Here is a 25,190-nt window from a genome sequence, read left to right on the forward strand (position 1 = left end):
TATTGTTTTTTCTGTCTGTAATGTTTTGGATTTGTATTAGTTCACTCTTACCAATGGCTGATAATGTAAACTAATCGGTATTAGCAAAGTTCAAAAGGGAAATTAATTATAAGGGTATAGGAGTATGTCATGAAATCAAGGGCAGGAATGCAGAGCTGTGTCAAAACAAGGGACAGAAGTCGGGATCTGGGCAGCCATCAGGACTTAAATTTCTGTTATCTCACTCTACTTCTGTGTAACCCTTTCATTCTTTTCTTCTTTCTTTCTTTTTATTTTTGAGACAGAGTCTCAGTCTGTTGCCTGGGCTAGAGTGCCGTGGCGTCAGCCTAGCTCACAGCAACTTCAAACTCCAGGGCTTAAGCGATTGTCTTGCTTCAGGCTCCCAAGTGGCTGGGACTACAGGCATGTGCCACCATGCCCGGCTAATGTTTTCTGTATATATTTTTAGTTGTCCAGCTAATTTCTTTCTATTTTTTTAGTCAAGATGGGGTCTCACTCTTGCTCAGGCTGGTCTCGAACTCCTGAACTCAAAGGATCCTCCCGCCTCAGCCTCCCAGAGTGCTAGGGTTACAGGCATGAGCCACCATACCCGGCCTCATTCTCTCTTTCAACACAGAGGTTTATCTGCTTTTCTGTTCCATGTTGCACAACATGGCAGCACAAACTCTCGAAAGACATCTGTGGATTACATTTCTAGCTACACAAGGAGACTAATGAACTCTCTTAAAATCTTATGAGTTACTGGTCCAGCTTGAGTTAGGTGCCCATTCCAAATCCAGTCATGTATGTCTAGGGTTTTGGGTCACTGAGTGTATTTAGAGCTATGACAGGGTCTCCCTTTTTCATTGGTTACAGCCAGGTTCACTGTTGTTGTTTTTTTTTTGTTTTTTTCTTTGAGACAGAGTCTCACTCTGTTGCCTGGGCTAGAGTGCTGTGGCATCAGCCTAGCTCACAGCAACCTTAAACTCCTGGATTCAAGCGATCTTCCTGCCTCAGCCTCCCAAGTAGCTGGGACTACAGGCGAGCACCACCATGCCCAGCTAATTTTTTCTATTTTTAGTAGAGACAGGGTCTCGCTTTTGCTCACGCTGGTCTTAAACTACTTCTTTTTTTTTTTTTTTTGCCTGCCCAGTCTTGAACTTCTGAGCTCAAGTAATCCTCCTGCCTTGGCCTCCCAGAGTGCTAGTATTACAGGCATGAGCCACGACGCCTGACCAAGGGTCACTGTTTACTGGATTTATATGGCTGTCTTTCTCTTTCAACCTTTAGTCTATTGTTACTTCTAAAGTAACTTAGCTCTTATTCTGATAACTTTCAATTCCCAAAGTGAATTTTCTCTCTTAGGAACTAAACTAGCTTTTATTTCTTGACTTACCTCAGTTCAGTTTTGTAACCAGATAACTATCTGGTTAAATATACCGTATTTTCTATCTCCAAGTGTGATGTGTGCAGTTCCCACATCCATTACATATAGGGTCTTGAGGAATGTGTAAAGTTTGCCCATGCTTAAACATTTAACTGCTTCCCATCTTTTCTCAACCTAAACATTTAGCGAATAGCGTCGTTTTACCTTTGGGATCAAGGGTTTGGATGAACTTTCTAAGCTCTTTTATCTTTAAGATTTCTGACTGTATTGTTGAATACAGATGAACATCCATTGCTTACTGATCCACAGGTTCTGTGCTTTGCACAGAGGATGATAGTTTTGAATACAGGGGGCCCTATTTGTTTTACCAGCTGGTGGTTGGTTTTACTGTCACGCAGCCCTATGTCATGGTGACATTTAAATGTGCATAATTTAATTCTTAACAATTAAAGCAATTTTTTGCATAGGTATCCTGATATCCAGGCATCTTACTTAGTAGAAGGGAGGTTTTCAGTTCCAGCTGGATCATCTCCCAGCAGCCAGAGTGGTGCTGAACCAGAGAGGTTACAGCTTAGCTTCCAAGATGATGAGTAAGTTCATACCTTCATTTGCTTGCACTGTGTTAAAAACAAGTCTTTCTCAGTCTTGTGGAAAATGAAAATGTGCTTGTAGCTCTGATTAATTTTAAGAATCTTTAAGAGTTTTCCTTATGTGCTTTAAACGCATTTTTAGTCTTTAAAAACATTTTTTCTGATTCTAAAAGTAATATATGCTCATTGAAAAAAACATACAGGGATTTATTAGCAAGACAATAAAGGCCTGTAATTCCGCTAACTAGCAAATAGCTACTGGTTACATTAAAAACAATTTTTTTTTACTTTTTTTTTTAATTGGAGATGGGGTCTCACTATGTTACCCAGGCTGGATGGGAACTCCTGGGCTCAAGTGATCCTCGCAAGTTGCCAGGACTACAGGTGCTCACCACTGTACCTTGATACATTTTCATTTATAGTCTTCCAGACTTTTCTTTCTTTTTTTTTTTTTTTAATTTACTTTTTTTTACGAGACAGAGTCTCGCTCTGTTGCCTGGGCTAGAGTGCCATGGCGTCAAGCTAACAGCAACGTCAGACTCCTGGGCTCAAGCAATCCTTCTGCCTCAGCCTCCCCAGTAGCTGGGACTACAGACATGCACCACCATGCCTGGCTAATTTTTTTTTCTGTATTTTTAGCTGTCCAGATCATTTCTTTCTATTTTTTTAGTGGAGACAGGGTCTCGCTCTTGCTCAGGCTGGTCTTGAACTCCTGACCTCGAGCGGTCCTCCCGCCTCAGCCTCCCAGAGTGCTAGGATTACAGATGTGAGCCACCGTACCCAGCCTTCCAGACTTTTCTGTGTGTATATATGTTATTTAATTTTTTTTTTTACAGAATAGGAATAAACTGTCATACTATTTATTATAACTTATAAAAGTTAATATACGGTATTGTGTTCAGCTTTCAATTATAATTAATATGAATCTATATCATGTTAATGGCTTATACTCAAGTCTTTGGGCATTTAGATTATTGCAATCTTGCTATAATAAATGTAATGAACTTTATACATTTATGGATACATTTTGTACACTTAAGAGATTTTTAAGATAAATTCTTAGGATTTAAATTGCTGCTGAGTTAAAAATGTTTTATTTTAAAGACCATTGCAAATTAACACATTGCTCTTTAGAAAACTGGTACCTGTTTATAATCCCACTAGATGTATTTGAGAATGCCTACTTCTCTCAGCCCACCCAATGTTTGATGGTACTATTTTTAATCTTTGATTTTTAGAGGTAAATATAATTTATAAACATACATATATGCAAAGGAGAAAGTCTGGAGGTCTGTAAAACCAAAATGGTAAGGGTGATATTATAGACAATCTTGTTTTCTGTGTTTAAATTTATATTTGAGTTCTTATGAGATTCAAAGTACTTTCTGAATATTAAAGGTGCTAACCCGTGTATATTCATTCACTCATTGTGTATTTTTGACTGAGTACCTAGTACATGCCAGACACTTTTCCAGGTGCTTAGGAAATAGCAGTGAACAAAACAGATGTTAAACAAGACATTAAGATATGCTAATTTTATTGTATATTAGAAAGGAAAAGTACTAGAAAAAATAGAAAAAAGAGGGTCATTAGGAAGGCTGAAGGCAGTGTGGGTCTCTGAGGATGTAAGATATGAGCAAAGACCTGAGGGAGGGACATGGGGAAGAGGACTTCAGGTGGAGGGTGCACCATGAAGGCACCAAGGTAGGAGCAGACCCAGTGTGTTCACAGAGCAGCAAGGAGGCTGGAGGGGTGTGAGCAGGATCTTGACTCTGACTTTGAGAGAAATAGAAAACCATTAGACGGTTCCATCTGAATTATGTTATTTATTTGTTTATTTAGTTTTGTTGTCCAGTTAATTTCTTTCGATTTTTAGTAGAGACGGGGGTCTTACTCTTATTCAGGCTGGTCTCGAACTCCTGACCTCGAGCGATCCTCCCACCTCAGCCTCCCAGAGTGCTAGGATTATAGGCGTGAACTACCACGCCCGGCCTGAATTTGGCTACTTTGTGGAGACTAGACTGTGGGAGGCAAGAATGGGTACAGGAAGACCACTCAGGAAGCTGGATTTTCAGGGGCATGAGGTGGATAGAGAGAAGAGCTCCAGGCCTGACCTTCAGGGCACTGGAGCATTAAGAAGTTGGGGACAGGAGGAATAGATAAGGAGACTGAAGGTTAGTGCTGACAGGTAGGAGGTAAAACGGTGTCTTGCAAGCCATGTCAGGAACATGTATGAAAGAAGAGACAATTATCCAGCTATGTCAAATGAGAACTAAGAATTGACCATTGGAATTAGCATAGGTTAGATCATTGGTAACCCTAACAAGGAGCTTGGTGGAAGTGGGGGAGGGAAGGGGTCTCTTGGGAGTACCCTCTTGACTCCTACTGGCAGGGGGAGGTCTTGAAGTTGGTTTTGCTGGTGCTTGTTAAAGGAAGACAGGATGTCTGGCCACGTGGTCTGAGACGCAGTGGGTGGTCTCACTCCTTGACTCCTGAATGATTTTAAGACCTGGCTTGTTAGTCTGAGTGGAGGTCAACAGCCTGAAGAGGCATGGCCTTAGTCCCCATGTGAGGGACGGCTTCTTTGACCCCTTCTGGAGGAGGGAATTTATTTGTTTCAAATTGTCTTTTTTCTAACCTTGGAATTAATACTTCAGCGGAGTATAGAATTTTAAGATGAAAATAATTTTCACAACATTTTGAAGGCATTGTTATACTGTGTGAGAAGCCTGATGTCATTTTGATACTTGGTCTTTTGCATGTGGACTGTTTTTTCTGTCTGGAAACATTTAGAATCCTCTCTGAGTCCCCTGTGGGTGGAGATGTTTTCCCCCATTCACCAAATTCTAATTGGCATCAATCTGGAGATTTGTGTGCCTTAGTTCTAGATAATTATTATTTCTTTGGAAATTTTCTTCTATTTTTCTGTCTTCTCTTTCTGGAGCTACTATTTTGGATTGCCTGGGTTGATCTGTTTCTACTGTTTTTTCCTTTTTTTTCTGTTTTAGTGCAAAAAGACATTGTTCTAGATAAGTTTCTAATTTACTATTTATTAAATCATTTGACAATCATAATTTTAGTGATAAGAACTCTTTTTTTGGTCATTTTTTTTTTAATGGCCCCTTTTGTGGTTGTATAGTTGACCCTTGAACAACACAGGTTTAAACTGTGAGGGCGTACTTACATGTGAATTCTTTTCAACCAAATGTGGGTCAAGAATACAGTATTTCAAGGATGTGAAAACCAAGTATAGGAAGGGCTGACTGTGAGAATTGAGTGTGTGCAGAGTTTGTTATATGTGGGCGCCCTGGAACCAATCCTTCACTTATACTGAGGGACACCTGTAATAGCTGCTTAAATATTTCTGAGATTCTAAATAGAAAATTTTCAAAGTTCTGTAAATTGTTCCTTTTCTCTGGGGTTATTTGTTTAGTTTGTTCATTTTTATCTCTTGAACTGCTACTTTTTTTCCTCATGTCTGATTTGTGGTTGTGTTCTGGTTGCTGACATGGGCAACCTTAGCTGTCATGTATATAGGTCTCATTTGTATTTGGCTTCCATGTGAGTGGGATATTGTTCCTGGCTGAATTCGATTTAGAGTGAGCAGATTGGGAGTCTCAAATTTATGCCAAATGTTTAAGCTTTATTCTAGGCTGCTGTTACCACCATCACTTTGTTCTCCACAGGCATTTATATACCTTCTCTACAGGAAAGTCCTTCTTTTCCTGCCCCCTTTCCAGGTGTTCACTGCCATGGAGACATTGCTGTAATGTTTGTTGGGTTGGGGAGGAGTGGTGGGTGCTGCTGTCACAGCTGCTTGATGAACTTTCAGTTAACCTCTTTTTCCTGCTCTTATCCTGACCCCCTCCTGCCCTTCTGCCTGTACTCACAAAACATCTCTGTGGTTCATCCTGGTAGGATTTGTTCTCTGCTCTGCTTCTGATCTCTTCTGTTCTGGTTCTGAATCGCAGCTTTCTTTTTTTCTGCATACCCCATGTGCGTTTCAGATTCTAGAATCTGGTCGTCCAGATTGCTTCACTTTTATAAATTTCCTTACTGTCACTTTATTGGACTAATGGAAATTGCTCTTGCCACTTTATCTTGAAGCTTATGGCTTCCTTTGGAAATTTTTCGTGGGCTAATAAAAACGGGGGATAGTTATAGCTTTGAGGAAGTAGATTTTTTAAGGGGTGGTGGTAAATGTAGTGTGGCCTGCCCTCAACTGTCCTGCTGTATCCTAAAGTTCTAATGGGCATACTGTATGCTTTTGTCGCAGGGGTGGGGGATGCTTTAAAATCAGAAAGTCATTCTAAATGTCCTGACTTGTTTTTTTTATTTCACGTCACTGTCTTGCTGCCCCACCCTTTTTCCTTTCTGTGCCATCTACCCACAGGACTTTGTAGTCTTTCCACCTACCCCTACCCTCTCTTGTACTCAGGGTGAAATTTTCCTGTACCTACCCCATGAGTGCACCTTCAGTTTAAGCTAATACCTTTTCACTACTACATCCCCAAAGGAGAGAGAGAAAAACTGGGAAATGAATTGTAATTAGGATTGGAGAGTTGCCTTAGGCACAGAGGGTTGGGATTTGCAGAATATGGAAGGGCTATTTTTTTTCATCCATCCTGGCCGAATTTGAGTCTGGCTGTAGGTATCAGTTTGCCAAAGGATGAATTCGTTCCATTTCAAGGCTTTTTCCTGAAGTTCCGTCCCCACCCCTCCTCTTGCTGTGGTGAGCTGCTAGAGATGTTAGAGCTTTTGCCGAGGTTGGAAGGAGAATTGCCTTTAAGGAAAAATATTTTGATCTATGTATAAAACAGCAGAGGTAGTAGGAAGATAAGGGCAAGAACAGATGCAGGGGGTAAAAGTATAACTTTTAAAATGGTTACTAATTCAGAGATTAGCTATTTTGCCAAATACACCAGTATCCTGTAAGTCTGTCTTATTTTTAGAAAGCTGATATTTTCTCTAGACATGATAGTTACAGGGATACTTACTTGCAAAAGAAAAAAAAAACTTTTTATCACTTGAGAGGCAGAGTAGGAATATTATATTCTCTTTGATTTTGGTAGACTGTACATCATTGGACCCAAAATGTTGATTCAGTCCTCAGAATGCCCAATAGTGTTACCAGTTGTAGTTTCTGCCTAGACCCAGAAATGTTTCTTTTCACTGTATCCATTTTTTTCTTTTTGAGAGATGAAATACATAACTGATTAATAGATGTTTTATGGATTTACCCAAAGTAATGAACATTTTATCATTATTCTCTAATACTAAAGTTCTATCTGTAGGAAAAGGAACTACATGGAAAGTCAGCATTTGTCAAATGCTCTCATAAAGCAGTCAGCTATTCAAAGTGATAAAGCAAGACCAGAGGAAGAGCAAGCTAAACCTACAGAATCCTTTCAGGACCAGGATCTTTTTGATAGGACTTCACCACTGGAACAAGTACAAGGTACTATTAGAAATTATTTTGTAATGTATATATTTTAAGTTTTATTTCCCCATTTTTGGACTTTATATTTTTGTGTGTGTGTTATTATATGGAAAACTGAAAATACTTTGGTTTGATGTGTACCTATTAATATCATATTTACAGTACTTTTATGGGAAAAAGTCTCTTAACTCAGTGGTCCCCAGTCTTTTTGGCATCAGGGGCCGGTTTCATGGAAGATAATTTTTCCATGGGGGTTGGGGGAGGAAGAGCTCAGGCGGTGATGCCAGCGATGGGGAGCAGCTGTAAATACAGATGAAGCTTTGCTGGCTCACCAGCCCTTGGCTCACCTCCTGCTGTGTGGCCCAGTTCCTAACAGGCCACAGACTGGTACTGGTCCATGGCCTATGAGTTGGAGACCACAGTTTAACTGTTCTCGTCTTAACTGTCTTGACTGATTTAAGCTGAAATCCCCTTTCCTTTGGAAATCGTGCTGTTTGATGGCTACAGCACAAAGAGCCCATCTGTGTTCAAGATAAGGAGCCTATTTCTTGTGCACTTTTCACTTTTCCTGTCAAGACTTATTTTTGTTTATAAACTTATTTTTATATAACTGGTGAATTATAAATTCTAAAATTGTTTCTATCAAAACCAAGTTGAATGCTTTGGAAATACTCAAAGGTTAGTCATTTGAAAAACTGCTATCATATTAGATGTGGGGAAGAAACTACAAAAATGTGGGGAAAATTGTTTAAAATAAAACATTTACAGGCTGCTTCTGCTTTGTGATTCCTTTTAATACTTTACATTCTCTTTCTTCCTTCAAAGGAATCAAAACTGGAAATTGAAAACTGACTTCTATAGGCTTTTATAGCAGTGATACTGTGTAACTCCAAACTGTAGTTCAGTACTCAGAAGGCCTTGCTTGATTTTATGTTATAAGATTAATGAATGATACACATTTATATGTTTAAGTTAAGAAAGTTTTAAGGGATGTTTGTGTTTCTCTTGATGAAAATATCGTATATACACAAGTAGAATAGCATTAACTTCCACGTTCACAAGCAAGAAAAAAAACTTTTCAAGAAGTAAAAAGACAAACCAAAGAATGGGAAAAAATATTTGTAATTTATATAGGTGAAAAGGTGCTAGTATTCAGAATATATAAAGAAGTCTTAAAACTCATCATTAAAAAGACAAATGAGTAGACTAAGGATTTGAATAGAGATTTCTCTGTATAAGTTATACAAATGTCCAATAAACACTTCAAAAAATCAATATCATTAGTCACCAGGGAAATGCAATTCAAAACCGCAGTGACATACCACTTCACATCCACTAGGATAACTATAATCAAAAAGATGGAAAATAGTAAGTGTTGGTGAGGATATGGAGAAATTGAAACCTGCATACATTGCTTGTGAAAATGTAAAATGACGCACCACTTTTCAAAACAATCTGACAATGTTTGTTCCTCAATGTTCCTCAAAACATTTAACATGAAGATACCATATGACACAGCAATTTCACTCCTAGGTGTACATCTAAGAGAAAGGAAAACATATGTCCACACAAAAATTTGTACATGAATGTTCATAGCAGCATTATTTACAATAGCCAGCAAGTGGAAACAACTCAAATGTCCATTAACTACTGAATGAATAAAATATGGTATGTCCACATGATAGAGTATTATTCTTCCGTAAAAGGGAGCAAAGTATCTATATGTGCTGTAATATAGATGAACCTTGAAAACACTATGCTAAGTGAAAGAAGACAAAGTATGTAATTCCATTTATCCATAGGCAAATCTGTAGGTATAGATTAGGCAAATCCGTAGAAGGTAGGTTGGTGGTCATCAGGAGCTGGGGAGGGGGAGGTAAGGAGTGATTGCTAAAGGGTTTGGTGTTTCTTTTTGGAATGGTGAAGATAGGGATGGCTGCACAACCTGGTGAACATACTAAAAACCACTGAATTGTATGCTTTAAAAATGTGAGTTTTATGGAATATAAATTATGTATATCAGTTTTAACAAAACCCATACAGCTATCCCTTAGTTTTCGTTAGTATAATATTTTGTCATACTTGCTTCATCTCACCTTTTTATTATCACTTTTTCTGATATTTAAAAATTCCAGATGTCATTTTATTTGTATGTATTTTAGTATCCTCCTCTAAAAATATGGACATTTTCTTACATAACCACAGTGATATTAATGTAGCTAACAAACTTAATTCGTATTACACCAGTACATAATGATTTGCTGGAATTAGGGTCTAAGGAAGGATATGTTATGTTGCGGTGCTTTTTTGTATCCCTTATGTCAGTGCCTTGTTGAAATAGGCTAGGGCAGTCACCTTGCAGTTTGTCCCACTGTTTGAGTTTATAGTTTCCTTACTCAGGGTATCATTTCTCTTATTTCTCCCTTTCCCACATTCCCTACAAAGCAGAAGGTGGCTGTAAAATCTTGATTAGATTCATATTCAAGTTGTTTGGCTTGTGTATACTTTTTTTAGGATTCCCTGCATAACATTTTTTAGTTTAACTCACCCATGATGGATTCCTATACCATCATTTAAAAGTGTTTCTATTCTATTTCAATATAAAAAATGTTCATTTGCTGTTTTTAGATATTATTGGGTATTTAGTTGATGGAATAACATGGTCTCTCAGTTTTTGTTTTTAATTTCTTAAACAGACTCACCTATTGATTATCGTTTACGATCGTGGATGAATAAGCAACACAAGGTAAACTTTTATGTATTTGTTAGCAATTTCTGGAGCATCATAGGGGAGCAAAAGTTCATATTTCACATTATAGGTGTTAATATTTCATTAGATATATTGTACTTGTTTATAGCAGAACTCCAACTTCCCTAGCTTTAGCAAAATGGGAGTTTATCTCAAATAATCAGAAGGTTCAGTGGTAGTGCTGGCATCTTGGGCTGTGTAGTATTGGACTTGATGTTGTCATCACAGCTGTCTCTGTCTCTTTGCTCTACTTCACTCTGTACTGGCCTCATTTAGAATATTAGCTCCATGAGGGTAAGGATTGCTCTGTTTTTTGTTTTTTTTGATTGTATCCTGAGTACTTGGAACAGTTCTTGACAAGTAGTTGTCACTCAATAATTTGATAAATGATAGTAAGCTGTCTTCATTTGTAGGTAACCCAACCCTACACTGTTAACATTCATGATCAAAAAAGAAGAGAAGACCAGGCATGGTGGCTCACACCTGTAATCCTAGCACTCTGGGAGGCAGGGGCAGGAGGATTGCTTGAGCTCAGGAGTTCGAGACCAGCCTAAGCAAGAGTGAGACTCCGTCTCTACTAAAAGCAAGAAAATTAGCCAGGCGTGGTGGTACAAGCCTGGAGTCCCAGCTGCTTGGGAGGCTGAGGCAAGAGAATAGCTTGAGCCCAGAGGTTTGAGGTTGCACTGAGCCATGATGATACCATTGCACTCTAGCTAGGGTGACAGAGCAAGACTCTGTCTCCAAAAAAAAAAAGAAGAAGAAGAGAAAAAAGACAACTCTAATGCCCTCCCCTAGGGAAGTCACCATGCCAAGGACTGAGTTGGGATGAGCCTTGATCTTATGTCCACTTCTGTATGTGTGCTTATGCATGTACATGCACAGATACAGGAGTTCAACTGACAACCCCACTGGACCACATGAAGTAAAAAGGGGCTCTTCAAAGGAAGTGGTACTGAGCAGATAAATAGTTTATGCCTAATACAAATACTAAACCTGGATTTTAGGCATGCAGTCTCGTATTTATGAGACTTACTTATAAAATATAAACTAAATACTGTTAAAACTTATAAAAAGGAGATGTAATTTTTGTTTTATAATTACTTTATAAGAATTTTTAAGATCATTTTTATAAAATAATTGCAGAAGGATCTAAAGTAAAAATTATTCCCCGTGCCAGGGATTGGCAAACCACAGCTTCTGGTCCAAATCTAGTCTGCTGCCTTTTTTTTGTAAAGTTTTATTGGAACATAGCCATGCCCAGTTGTTTATGTTTTCTTTATGGCTGATTTTGGGCTACAATAGCAGAGTTGAGAAGTGACAGAGATGGTATGGCTCATAAAGCCTGAAATATTTACTGTCTGGTCCTTTACAGAAAATGGTCTGTACACTTACCCCATGTGTAAGTTTCAAGGGTGAGAAATGCTTTTTAGAGAAGTTTAGGTGTAGTGAAGTTGAAATTAAGTCAGAACGTGTGATTTCTTAACCGTTGAATTTAATTCTTACTCTACAACAAGTTACCCTTCACTCATATATTTTCAGAACATTTAGAAAAAATAGTTTCTAAAGAGATAGAACATGAATTTTCCCTATGGAAAGTAATTGATTTTCTTAGTATAGGTGAAGAATTGACTTACAAAAAGTATTAGAGCTATTTAATAATAAAAGAAAGGGACAGTAAAACTGGAAAGCAGCAAAACAAATGTAGAAACGTGAGATGCTCGATTAAAAAGGGGAAGAAGTGAGAGAAGCAGAAAATAAATATATTAGAAAACAGAAACTGGGAAGAGCTACTCCTGCATTTGACTTTTCTTTTAGCTTTGCCTCTCCTGGCAGCCACATCATTGAAGGAAATGTGTTTTTGAAGGTCTCTTTGTAAAACTGTGAAAGCTATGCCGCTTTATCAGAGTAGAGACATTTTCCAGGGTCTCTTCAGTTCCGTTGGCCTAAGTGTAAGGGGCATGGTGGAGCACATGGGGTTCTTAATAGCAGACCTTACCCAAAAGGCAGAGACATTTTACACATTGTTCTTTCCCATACAGATTTTTTCACAATTTTTTATTATGAAAAATTGCAGAACACAGTTTATATTTGCGTGAGGGTTAACATTTGCCATATTCTAGGGGAGTGTCTAGTTTAAATAGCAATAAATCACAAGTAGCCCTTGGTGCCCCTGGTGCCTTAGATATTTATGGGAATACCTCAGCACTGTCTTCTGTAAGTGTAAAATTGCATTCAGATGCCATGTTTTTATCTTTAAAATTAGTGTTCATTTTGCAATCTAATTCTTAAGCTGGTGTTAATTATTTTAATATATGTTTAAATTACTATGAAATAAAATCAGAGCATAGAGGGAAATGTTGCATTTTTATTCTGGGCCTCGAGTGTCCTTGTAAACTACTGTGTGCCCTTTAGAGTTACATGGTCCCTGGGTTGAGCAGAGAAATTGATTGTTCCGAAGTAATGGTAATGAAAAGTTACTTAGGTAAAGGTTGCTGAGTCCAACTTTGCTCTTGTCTTCACTTTCTGTGATAAGCCTTGTGTTTCTAAGTTGAGCTGTGTGAATATTAGTACTCTAATTATACTACTAGGTTCTCCAAATATGTGCAAACAATTTGAGAGAAGCCTTAAATTTTTAAAGATGTCTTATTGGGTTGGTCAGTGGAGGGAAGTGGCATGGGGGCAGGGAAGGGAGCTATTAATACATATAGAACACAACTAGCCCTTCATTGCCTAAATGTGAATCATAGATACTGGGAGGTTGAGAAAATACTTGGTCCTTTTTGTAGCCATGTACTATGCTCTTCGAAGCTGTGAGTATGCTTCTCTTACCATTTTATTTCTTATAGATCGTTGTACTTGATGGTGGAAAACATTTTGAAGACGATATTCCAAACAGTGACTTAAGCCACACTAGCTTATTAGAAAATGAGAAACTTATGTTACCGACAAGCTTGGAAGATTCTTCTGGTACTGAAGAGACGTGTGTTTTCCTAGTTCTTACCCTGTCACCTCCTTTGTTGCAGTAGTTATTATGCCAAGTTTTTGGATTTTTGCCCCTCCCTTTCCTCCTACCTGCCAGCACACAAATGGACACTTTTATTGAGTGATGGGATTTTAAATTTTATTTCTGTAGATCAACCTTGTATGATTCTACTTATCCCTCAGTTTAACATCATTAGGGTACAAAGTAGTCGCTTAAAGGTGCCGCTCAGTGTAAAGCATTATGATTAGAAATTGGAGAAACAATGAAATATTTAGCCTCGCTCTCTAAGAAACCTTAACTAAATGCAGAAAAGAGATGCATAGCCAAACTTCACATTGTATGAAGTGTACACCTCAACAGTATAAAAATGTGCTTGGGAATCTTGGCAGAGGGGTTGATAAATTACTTGTGATTGAGGAAGGCATCTCTGAAGCTTTCTGGAAAGAGCATGTGGCCTGTGCTAGGCCTTAAATATGGGAGGAGTACACATCAGGATGTAGGAAGAACTTCAGCAAAGGGCTGTGAGGCATGTATGTCAGGTTTGGGGAATAGCCAGTGGTTTTGTGTTGCAGGTTGACAGCACCTGTAGGTGGCTACGTTGGTTAAATAAACTCATGAAAGTAAGCTGAGGCCAAATTATGAATGGCTTTGAAGGCCAGGCTAATTACCTGAATGATTTAAATAGAAACTATATACAGCATCACATCCATTCCAGATAGGCTTGTTGCCAAAGGAGTTTTCAGACTTTTTTGGATTATGGAATTGTAAATACGGAATTATTGATCTGAATTTAACAGATCTTTAATTTTTTTTTTTTTTTTGAGACAGAATCTCTCCCTGTTGCCCTGGTTAGAATGCAAGTGGCGTCATTATAGCTCACTAGAACTTCAAACTCCTGGGCTAAAGCCAGCCTCCTCCCTCAGCCTCCCAGGTAGTTGGGACTACAGGCACGCGCCAGCACACCCAGCTAATTTTTCTATTTTTAGTAGAAATGGGGGTCTCACTCTTGCTCAGGCTGGTCTTGAACTCCTGACCTCAAGCAATCCTCCTGCCTCAGCTACCTGGAGTGCTAGGGTTACAGTAAGCCAGGGCACCCAGCCTGATTGTTTTAGTAAGCTAGATTCTTGGAGGTGATATTGCTAAGTCAAAGGTTATGAGTGTTGTTAAGACTCTTAATGTTGCAAAATTAACCTCTGAAAAGGCACTGCCAACTTACAATACCATTGCCATGATTGAGAGTTTTGTTTTATCTTAGCCAAGCTGGGTGTTGTAACACTGACAACCACTGCAAGGTCCTTTCTTCTCTCTCTCCGTTTTGACTCTCCTATGATAGGCTTATCTGTTCTTTTTTGATGGAGTTAACCATTTGCTGCACCATTTTCTGAATAGTCTGCTCTTTTCCCATTGATATGCGATGCCACATTTATTCTGACTTTTGATATATGACAGGTGTTTCTGTCCTGTCCCCTCAAAGAGGTTAAATATTTAGCTTGTATTAAAATGTTTGTAATGACTTATAATTGACCTACATTACAATAGTTTTCTCATGTCAAATATAAAAACAAAATCATATTTTAACTCATTTATGTTTTGTTGGCTTTTTTGATTAAAAATTAGCGAGATGCAGCAGTATGTGCCTATAGTCCTAGCTATTCGGGAGGCAGGAGTGGGAGGATTGCTTGAGCTTAGGAGTTTGAGGCCAGCCTGGGCAACATAGTGAGACCCTACCTCTAAAAACAATATTTATTGTTTAGTCAGTACTTTAAAGCCTGTCCTATTTTTTCTCCATTTTCCCAATAGATGATGATGATATTGATGATGAAATGTTTTATGATGATCATTTGGTAGCTTATTTTGAACAACTGGCAATGCCAGGAATGATATATGAAGACCTAGAAGGACAAGAACCTCCAGAAAAAGATTTTAAATTACCTATCAGTGATCTCACTCAGGTATGTTCCAGTCTTTATGGTTTTTCAGAAATTTGACATTAGAAAATTACTATTGATCTCATTGGATGTTAATGTTAAATTTAAGCTTTGGTTTCCTTTGGACTGTTTCTCCCAGGTATGAATTGATGAGAAATGCCCACCCTTTCCTACCTTCTCTTCCTTACCTTTCTGTCACCTACAGAAAATTAAAAGAGTAATTCAATGGACATCTATGTACTCTTCATCTAGATTAATCAGTTGCTAATTTTGCCTCCTTTGCATTTTCTCTCTCTTCATACAGACCTTCTTCCCTGAATCATTTGAAAATAAGTTGCAGATAGTATGACATTTCATCCCAATACTTCAGCATTTATCTCCTGTGAATATGTACATTTTCCAACATAATCACAGTTCTATTATCTATCTTGATACAGTAATTTAAATTTATGTACGGTCCATAGTCAGATTTACCCAATTGTCCCCAAAATGTTCTTTATTTTTAGTATTTTTGATCTAGAATTTAGTGTCAAGGATTATACTTAATGTTTGGTTATCATATCTCTTTATTCTCTTTTAATTTGGAGTGGTTCTTTCATGACATGAAACATTTTGTAGGCCAGGTGTGGTGGCTCAAGTCTATAGTCCCAGCTACTTGGAAGGCTGAGGTGGGAGGATATGTGAGTCCAGGAGTTCAAGGTTACAGTGAACTATGATGCTGCTGCTGTACTCCAGCCTAGGCATCAGAGTGAGACCCTGTCTCTTAAAAAAAAAATTATAAAGTCTAAGCTCTCTGTTTTGTAGAGTGACCCATAATCTAGATATATCTGATTGCTTTTTTTTCCTGACTAGATTAAACATTTTGACAAGAATTCGGATTAAACAATTTTCTCATGACTGGATTCAGATTAAACATAGGTGATGTTGTATACTTCTCATTGCCTCACATCAGACATTTAAGTCTGTTTGTCCAGTATTGATGATGCTGTGTATGGTGATTCTGATTAAAGTAGTGGTGACCAGATGTCTCCTTGTGAATGTACCTTTCCCCCTTTGTTATTAATAAATTGTCTGTGGGATGAGACATCACAGTCATGTGAACATTTTACTCCCCAAGAACCCTTCATGAACTGGGTTTAGTATCACTGCTAAAGCCTCCTGGAAATAATTATTACATTGGTGGTCATGATGGTGATTTTTCTAATTCCTTCGACATTTATTACCTGGCATCCTTCAGTAAAGTAGGCATTGTCTTGCTCCCCATATTTTCCCCCTCAGAATGTTTAATTTTAATTTTAAAGATTAATATAGCTAAGATATTCTTTCAACAGGCAAATGAAAATAGTAGCTTAAACTGTCAATTTCAGTCAGAAAATAACAGCTGTCTGATTTCCCATGGCTCACACTCTTTGGGAACTTCTGAAACGACTCACAAAGAGTCTGAGGAAGGCCAAGTTGTCTGTCTACCTGGGGCTGGTAAGTATTGAAATATTCCCTTGTTTTTAAATTCTATGATTGACTTTACCTTTTTTAAAAAAAATTATTTCTTTAGTATATTTAGCATATTAACCTTTTTCTGCTCTCAATTCTTCATGGTCTAAAATTTTTCTAAAGAGTTTTTAACAATATCTGAGTAAATTGGTGTTATTGGAAATACTGTACTATTAATTTCTTGGATTAAATATTATGAATGATTATATTATCTTCAAACATTAAGAATTAGATATGGCCGGACGCAGTGGCTCATGCCTGTAATCCTAGCGCTCTGGGAGGCCAAGGCGGGAGGATCGCTCGAGGTCAGGAGTTCGAGACCAGGCTGAGCAAGAGCAAGACCCCGTCTCTACTAAAAATAGAAAGAAATGATTTGGACAGCTAAAAAATATATGTAGAAAAAAAATTAGCCAGGCATGGTGGTGCATGCCTGTAGTCCCAGCTACTTAGGAGGCTGAGGCAGAAGGATTGCTTGAACCCAGGAGTTTAAGGTTGCTGTGAGCTAGGCTGACACCATGGCACTCTAGCCCAGGGAACAGAGCGAGACTCTGTCTGAAAAAAAAAAAAAGAATTAAGTATGAATTCTCTTGGATTCCACTTATTTATTTTATTGCTTCTCAGCCTTTTGGCTAAGATCAAGTATGTTTTGTTTATTTTAATTGTTTTTTTAGAGAAAGGCTCTTGCTCTGGTGTCCAGCCTGCAGTGTAGCAGTGTAATCACGGCTCACTGCTACCTTGAACTCCTGGGCTCAAGCAATCCTTCCATCTCAACCTTCCAAGTAGCTAGGACTGCAGACATGCACCACCATGCCTGACTAATTTTTTAAAAAGTTTTTGTAGAGACGGGGTCTCACTATGTTATCTGGGCTGGTTTCAAACTCCTGGCCTTAAGCAATCCTTCTGCCTCGGCCTCCCAACATGCTGAGATTACAGGCATGAGCCACCATGCCTAGCCCTATGAATTCTCTCTGTGTGATAGCAGTTTGTCATGTTTATCATTGCCTCTTACTGTTGCTTATTTTCTCGTATGCAAATTGCTGAATTTGTCATAAAATAGGTTATTTTATGACCTATTTTATGTTTATTTTAGGTTTATATAAAATAATTTGACTATCAAGAAACAGTTATTACATTGGATTGCTCAGACTTTGACATTGCTTCATTATCTTTTTATCTTTTTCAGATAATTCTATAGGTACTGAAGATAGTAGAAGGCATATAGATGGTGTCTTACCATTTTCCTCTAGCACTTGGAGAACTGAGAAAGAAAAGGTAGAAAATTTGAAGGGTATTGTCCCAGATCTTAGCAGAGTAAGTTTATATGTATTTTCTTAAAATTTTCTGTGAAAAGAAATAAGGAGCTTTTTTTTTTTTGTATGATATTAGTTTTTTTCAGTGAAACAATTATTGCTGACTTCTGAAGGATATAGAAAAAGTACAAAAATCATTACTGATAATGTTTCCTTGTGTGTTTGTATCTTTGATATCACTAAGATCATATTAGTATACAATTGTGTATACATTTTCTTACATTTGAATATTTAATAACTTACATTTAAATTATTTATTTGAAAAGTTCTTTATGTCCAATAATTAAGTAAAAAAACCAACTGATCATCTTTTACCTTGCTCAAACATATTTATTTTTCATTATTTCAGTTTTTTCTGTTTGTTGATGACATCTTGTTTCTCCTATGCTTGAAACTTGGTAGTCATTTCTGACTCACTATTCTTCAACCCCTTTTTAGTAAATTATGACGGAGATTGGAGAGTGGTTTTAACTATTAATATTTAGAAGGAGTGTGTATGCTCATTTATTAATATAAAAAGAGTCATTTTATTCTTACAATAATCTCTTGTGTGTATTAAAGCAGCAGGAGAGATGGGATTGTCATTTTAAGGGAGATGAAATTCAGAAGACCTAAATCCTGTCAGTATGTCTTCAGGCCTATGTCTTAGATTTGTTCTTTCCTGTTTATTTCTATTACACCTATTCAAGTTCAAGGTGTTATTAACCATGTCTGACTTATTATTCCATCAACAGTATTTTTACTACTCTGTCATGTTTTTCACCACCAGATTAATCTTGTTATAGTGGCTTTTTTGTATATAATATTCTCTATATTCCTGTGTTTCAAATTAATAGTTCTTAAAGTATAGTATAGTCTGGCTTCATGTTATCTCTCTCTTTTGCTTTTTACTGTTTTCTCCTTGTCTTCCCTAATCCAAATTATGATCATCTATCCAGTCTCAGGTCAAGTCCCTAGTTACTTTTTTTTTTTGAGACAGAGTCTCACTCTGTTGCCCAGGCTAGAGTGCCGTGACATCAGCCTAGCTCATAGCAACCTCAAACTCCTGGGCTCAAGCTATCCTTTTGCCTCAGCCTCCTGAGTAGCTGGGACTACAGGCTTGCACCACCATGCCCAGCTAAGTTTATATACATATATTTTTAGTTGTCCATATAATTTCTTTCTATTTTTAGTAGAGACGGGGTCTTGCTCTTGCTCAGGCTGGTCTTGAACTCCTGAGCTCAAACAATCCACCCGCCTTGGCCTCCCAGAGTGCTCCTAGTTACTTTTTAATAACTCTAGCCTACATTAATCTGTTTGAACTCCTATCACAATAATTGTATTCTACGGCATAGTACTTTATTATATACAGAAATATGCAGAAGTTGCCTGTTCCGTAGCTTCAGGAATTTGCAGCTCCTCAGAGGAACCAGTTACATACAAATAAAGTACAAAGCTTCTTCTCTCAGATAACCAGAACAGATGTTCCTGAGTCCATGTATTTTTCCTCCTAGGACTGTGTTGTGTTATTACTATGATGTTATTATGTGTAATCATTGGTGCGTATGTGTAGTTGATGATGCAGTTATATAATTTTAGTATATTTAGTTAATGGATTTCCGGTTCTTAGCAATTAGTGGTAGCAAATTAGGAAGTAAGAAAGAGATGGCATCTGTTAGTTGTCTTGATTTTTGTTAAAATGTGATAGTTGATAAGTTTTATAAGCATGTCAATCTATGGCCATTTAAATTTGGGCTAAGGATCTTGTTCTTTTACAGTGCAGTGATCATTTTACTAATTAGTGACTATATGTCATTCCAAACAAATTTTAATCTGGTTCATTACTCACAAATTGCTAGGCAATCTTGGTCAGGTCATTTCAACTGACAACTATCAGGGACCCTCTTGGTGGTAGGCGTGATGCTGGGTGGTATAGGTCATACACAGATAATCTCCCTTCATGAAACATAGTAGGAAAATAAAAGAAATACTTAGGTTACTGTAAAGTAAAGCAGAGTCCTGCTTATTGAATCTCGCACCTATTGAAAGAAGTCCCCAGGTTCTGATTGAGTTATGTTCTAAAAGTTTTTGAAAATTGGAATTCTTCCTCTGTAAGTAAATAATAATTTCTGATGATCCATTTCTAGTCCGTCTTCTAAGAAATATTTATTTTAGCCCATAGAATAGTGGTTGCTGTGGGTTAATGGACAGTTGTTGTTTAATGGGTACAGAGTTTCAGTTCTGTAAGCTGAAAGGAGTTTGGAGATTGGTTTGCACAGTGTACATGTATTTAACTTTACTAACTGTACAGTTAAAATGGTTAAGATGTTACCATGTTGCATATATGTTTTGATGTCATATGTATTTTGTCAGAATTTTAAATTAAAATTACAAATATATTTAATATGTGAAATTAGATGAGGTTCTTTCGGAGTCTGTAGGCCTCTGATGCTGGATCCCCCTCGGAAGCCATTCCCAAAGGCAGTGAGTGTGGAGGCTTGGCTCGGGCTGGCCTCTTGCAGCCGAGGACCAGGACAGAATGTGGGATGAACACATTCATCAAAGCTTTATTGTTTGGATGGAGCAAAAAATCCCTACTTGTAGGTCAGCCTTATAATACATTACTTTATTACATGAAATGTCAATTATTTTTCCCATATTTTGAGATCATGCAGTTTGTGTTCCTGAAGAAACAATATTGTGTCCTTGATTTGGCAAGATCAGTAGCCCACTTTTCTTATTGAATGACATCTACAGAACTCAGAAACACCAGCTACCATCTTAAGCAAATTTATTTATTTCTTGTTATAATATTACTGTATATAAGAAATAGAGATTCTTTCCCCCACTAAAGTGTTGTAAACTGGGGGTGGGGGTGGATTTGCAGGTGTATGGGTGCCATCTGGTGCTGAAAGCTATCCGTACCTAAAAAGGAAAAAACTCAAAAATTTATCAAGGGGATGTTAGTTGTTAGTTATCAATTTAATATTTGTATGAGTTCTTTAATAGCTGAATCATAAGATTTTAGTCTCTCTCAGAATTCTCCCATTCTGTTTTATTCTTTATTACATTTATCTTTTATTACCTATTGTTACATAAACATTTTTCACCTATTAGAATCCATCATTGTTCTCTGCTCCAGGACCATCCATGGTTTTCCCACCATCCACCATTTTCTTCTAATACTATTATATAATAATTTTGGTGTGAGTTTTGCATCTGGATTAATTTTTTCTCACTGCCCACTTGTCCAGTATTTATTAAAATAATTTTTGCTTTATTCTGTGCATCTCTGTTTTTCACATATTAAATATATTTTTAATTTTAATTTAAAAATCTGATAAAATATATATAACATCAAATTTACCATCTTAACCATTTTAACTGTACAGTTAGTAAAGTTAAATACATGTACACTGTGCAAACCAATCTCCAAACTCCTTTCAGCTTACAGAACTGAAACTCTGTACCCATTAAACAACTGCCCATTAACCCATGGCAACCACTATTCTATTTTCTGTTTCTATGAATTTGACTACTCTAGGTACCTCATGTAAGTGGAATCATACAATACTTGGCCTTCTATGTTTGATTTAGTTCATTAAGCATAATATTTTCACAGTCTGTTTATGTTGTAGCATATATCAAAATTTCATTCTTTTATGGCTGAATAATATTCCATAGTATTTGCCACATTTTTGTTTATCTCTTTATCCAGTGGACACTTCAGTGTTTCTGACTTTTGGCTATTGAGAATAATAGTGCTATGAACATTGGTGTACACATAACCTGTTCGAGTCCCTGCTTTCATTTCTTTTGGGTATATACCTAAGAATGAAATTACTGGGTCATATGGTAGTTCTGTGTTTAATGTTTGGGGAACTGCCATACTGGTTTTCATAGTAGCTGCACCAGTTTACATTCTACCAGCAATATACCAGGGTTCCAATTTCTCTATATCCTAGCCAACACTCCTTAATTTCCTCTTTTTTTGATTATAGTAATCCTAATGGGTGTGAAGTGGTATCCTATTGTGGTTTTGATTTGCATTTCCCTAATGATTAGTGATGTTGAACATCTTTTCATGTGCTTATTAGCCATTTGTATGTCTTCCACAAGGTAAAGTCTTTAGCCCACTTTTTAATTGGATGTTTGTGTTTTTGTTGTTGAGTTGTAGGAGTTCTTTATGTCATCTGCAGATTAACTCCTTATCAGATATATGATTTGCAAATATTTCTCCCATTCTATAGGTTGTCTTTCACTTTCTTGTTAGTATTCTTTCATGCACAGAAGTTTTTAATTATGACAGTGTAATCTGTTTTTATTTTTCTACCAGTGGTTATGGTGTCACATCCATAAAATTGTTGTTAAATTCAATGTCATGGAGATTTTCCCGTTTTCTTCTAAGAGTCTTACAGTTTTAGCTCTTATGTTTAGATCATTGGTCCATTTTGAGTTAATTTTTATATATGGTGTTAGGTAAGAGTCCAGCTGACTTCATTCTTTTACATGTGGATATTCAGTTTTCTCAGCACGATTTATTAAAAAGACTGTCTTTACTCGATTGAATGATCTTGGCACTATTGTGGAAAATCAGTTTACTGTATATTTGTGGGTTTAATTTCTGTGTTCTTTATTTTATCTCATTGGTCTATTTGGCTGTCTTTATTTCAGTACCACAGTTTTAATTGCTATAGCTTTGTAATAAGTTTTGAAGTTGGGAGGTGTTATTCCTACAAGTTCATTCTTCTTTTTCAATATTGTTTTGACTATTAAGGGCCCCCTGCAATTCCATATAAATTTCCATTTCTTTGGAAAATTTCTTTGAAATTTTGAGAGTGATTGTGTTGAATCTACAGGTTGCTTTGGGTAGTAGTGATATCTTAATAATGTTAAGTTTATGTATTCATGAACCCAGGATGTCTTTTCATTTATTTAGGTCTTCTTCAGCAGTGTGTTGTAGTTTTCAGCATGTCTTTCACCTCCATGATTAGATTTATTCCCAAGTACTTTATTCTTTTAGATGCTATTATCAGTGGAATTGCTTCCTTAATTTCCACGTTGGATTATTTTTTGCTAGTGCTTAGAAACAACTGATTTTTGTGTGTTGATCTTGTACCCTTCATTTGCTGAATTTCTTTATTACCTCTAGTAGCTTTCTTGTGGATTCTTTGGGATTTCATGTATATAGGATCATGTAATCTGAGATACTTTTACATCTTCTCTTCTAATTTGCATCCGCTTTGTTTCTTTTTATTCTAATTGCTCTGGCTAGAATTTCCAGCACAATGTTCAGTAGCAGCAGTTTAAGTAGTCATCCTTGCCTTGTTCCTGATTTTATGAGGAAAGCTTTCAGCCTTTACCATGAAGTATGATGTTAGCTGTGGGTTTAAACAACAACAATAAAGAAACTTTTATCATGTTGAGGACTTTTCCTTCTATTTTTAGTTTTCTAAGAGTTTCTTTTAATGAAAGGGTATTGGATTTTGTAAAATGCCTTTTTAATATCAAGATGTTCTGTGGTTTTATTAATGTCATGTATTACATTGATGGACACAGAGTCTTGCTCTGTCGCCAGGGCTAGAGTGCAGTGGCATCATCATATCTTACAGCAACTTCAAACTCCTGGACTCGAGCTATCCTCCTGCCTCAGTCTTCCAAGCAGCTGGGACTACAGGCGCACACCATAGCGCCTAGCTAATTTTTTCTTTCTTTCTTTTTTTTCTTTTAGTAGCAGTGGGGTCTTGCTCTTGTTCAGGCAGTCTCGAACTCCTGAGCTCAAGCAATCCTCCCGCCTTGGCCTCCCAGAGTGCTAGGATTACAGGCATAAGCCACCGTGCCTGGCCTTGATTGACTTTCTTATGTTGAATCATTCTTACATTCCTGGAATACATCCCACTTGGTTATAGTGGATAATCCTTTTAACATGCATAAGGGATATTGCTCTGTAATTTTCTTTACTTGGGATGTCTTTGTCTGGCTTTGGTATCAGAGTAATTGTGGCCTCATATGGTGAGTTGGGTGGTGTTTTCTCCTCTTCAGTATATCGGAATAGTTTGAGAAGAATTGGTTTTAATTCTTTAAATGTTTGGTAGAATTCATCAGTGAAGCCATCTGGTTCTAGATGAGACCCTGTCTCCAAAAAAAGAAAAAGAAAAAATTTCCGCTGAGTACTACTTTTACTGCATCCCAAAAGTTTTGATATTTTTTTAAAAATTTTCATTTTATCTCTTTTAGGTATTTTCTGATTTTTCTTCTGATTTATCTTTGACCTGTTTAAGATTGTGTTTAATTTGCATGTATTTGTAGGTTTTCTTCTTACATTGATTACCTTCATTCTGTTGTGGTTGGAGAAGATACTTTGTATATCTTTTAATATTTATTGAGACTTGTTTTGTGGCCTACGATATGGAATATCCCAAAGAATGATCTGTGTGTTTTTGAGAAACATGTGTATGCTGTTGTTGGTGGTGTTCTGTATGTATCTGTTAGATCTAGTTGATTTATTGTGTCATTTAAGTCCTCTGTTTCCATGGTTATCTTCTGACTGGTTGTTCTATCCATTATTGAAAGTAGGATATTGAAGTTTCCAACTAGTATTATAGAACTGCCTATTTCTCCCTTTAATTCTGTCAGTTTTTGCCTCATTTGAGAGTCTGTAATTCGGTACATCCCTGCTCCTGCCTTTCTGTCTCTTCTGGTTTTTCTTTTGTTTATTTGGAAGTTCTGTTATCACTTTTCATCAATTCTAAGATCTACGCATTTTTGCATATTTCAACACTTCTGAAATCAGTATGTCTTTCAGTTACTAATGTGTGATAGTTCAATTTTTTATTTCTTTGTGATACATACAAATAATGGCAAGTCTTAAAAATCAGTGAATAGATTCTCTGTTGTATGGTATTCTATTCTTTTGAGGGCATCCTTTCTTTTCCCTCATTCCCTATCAGACACAAATTTCTCACCTCATATTTGAGACAGTAGCACCATATTTTCACCAGGGAACGTTGTTGCCTCTTTGTCTCCCTCAGACTCCAGTAAGCTGAGATCTTTCAAATACTTTCATCATCTCCTCTCGAAATGCCACTTCCTAGGAGAACTCTGGATTGCTTTTATTTTTTTCCCTTCCCTTCAAATTTCATAACTCCTAAATTTTGCTGAGAGAGTTACACTAAGTATAAATAAAGCCTTATTTTATGTTTAGATTTAAAAATTGTTAGAGCAACTACATTCTTTTTTTTTTTTTTTTTAACAGACTTCATTTATTTTAGGTTCACAGCAAAACTGAGAAAAGAATTCAGAGATATCTCATATAACCCATGCCCCTACACATGCATAGCCTCCCCAGGTATCA

The 25,190-nt window shown here is 37.0% G+C and overlaps 1 protein-coding gene and 1 pseudogene across 2 annotated transcripts in view; both read left to right on the top strand.

The window, feature by feature from the left end:
• The window catches only part of CEP192 (centrosomal protein 192), a 128,118-nt gene that overhangs the window by 7,836 nt on the left and 95,092 nt on the right, over nt 1-25,190 (top strand). Inside the window, exons 4-10 of one of the 2 annotated variants that reach the window (XM_045527818.1) lie at nt 1,834-1,956; nt 7,239-7,414; nt 10,093-10,142; nt 12,992-13,112; nt 14,929-15,080; nt 16,388-16,532; nt 17,731-17,858. In XM_045527818.1, the coding sequence (XP_045383774.1) occupies nt 1,834-1,956; nt 7,239-7,414; nt 10,093-10,142; nt 12,992-13,112; nt 14,929-15,080; nt 16,388-16,532; nt 17,731-17,858 (895 nt within the window). Of the gene's footprint in view, nt 1-1,833; nt 1,957-7,238; nt 7,415-10,092; nt 10,143-12,991; nt 13,113-14,928; nt 15,081-16,387; nt 16,533-17,730; nt 17,859-25,190 lie in introns of those variants that run through there. The other variant, XM_045527817.1, reaches the window with a different exon arrangement.
• Nucleotides 17,157-17,292, top strand: LOC123622004 (annotated as a pseudogene).

Source organism: Lemur catta, chromosome 16 (genome assembly GCF_020740605.2).
Source record: "Lemur catta isolate mLemCat1 chromosome 16, mLemCat1.pri, whole genome shotgun sequence".
Classification (NCBI taxonomy): domain Eukaryota; kingdom Metazoa; phylum Chordata; class Mammalia; order Primates; family Lemuridae; genus Lemur; species Lemur catta.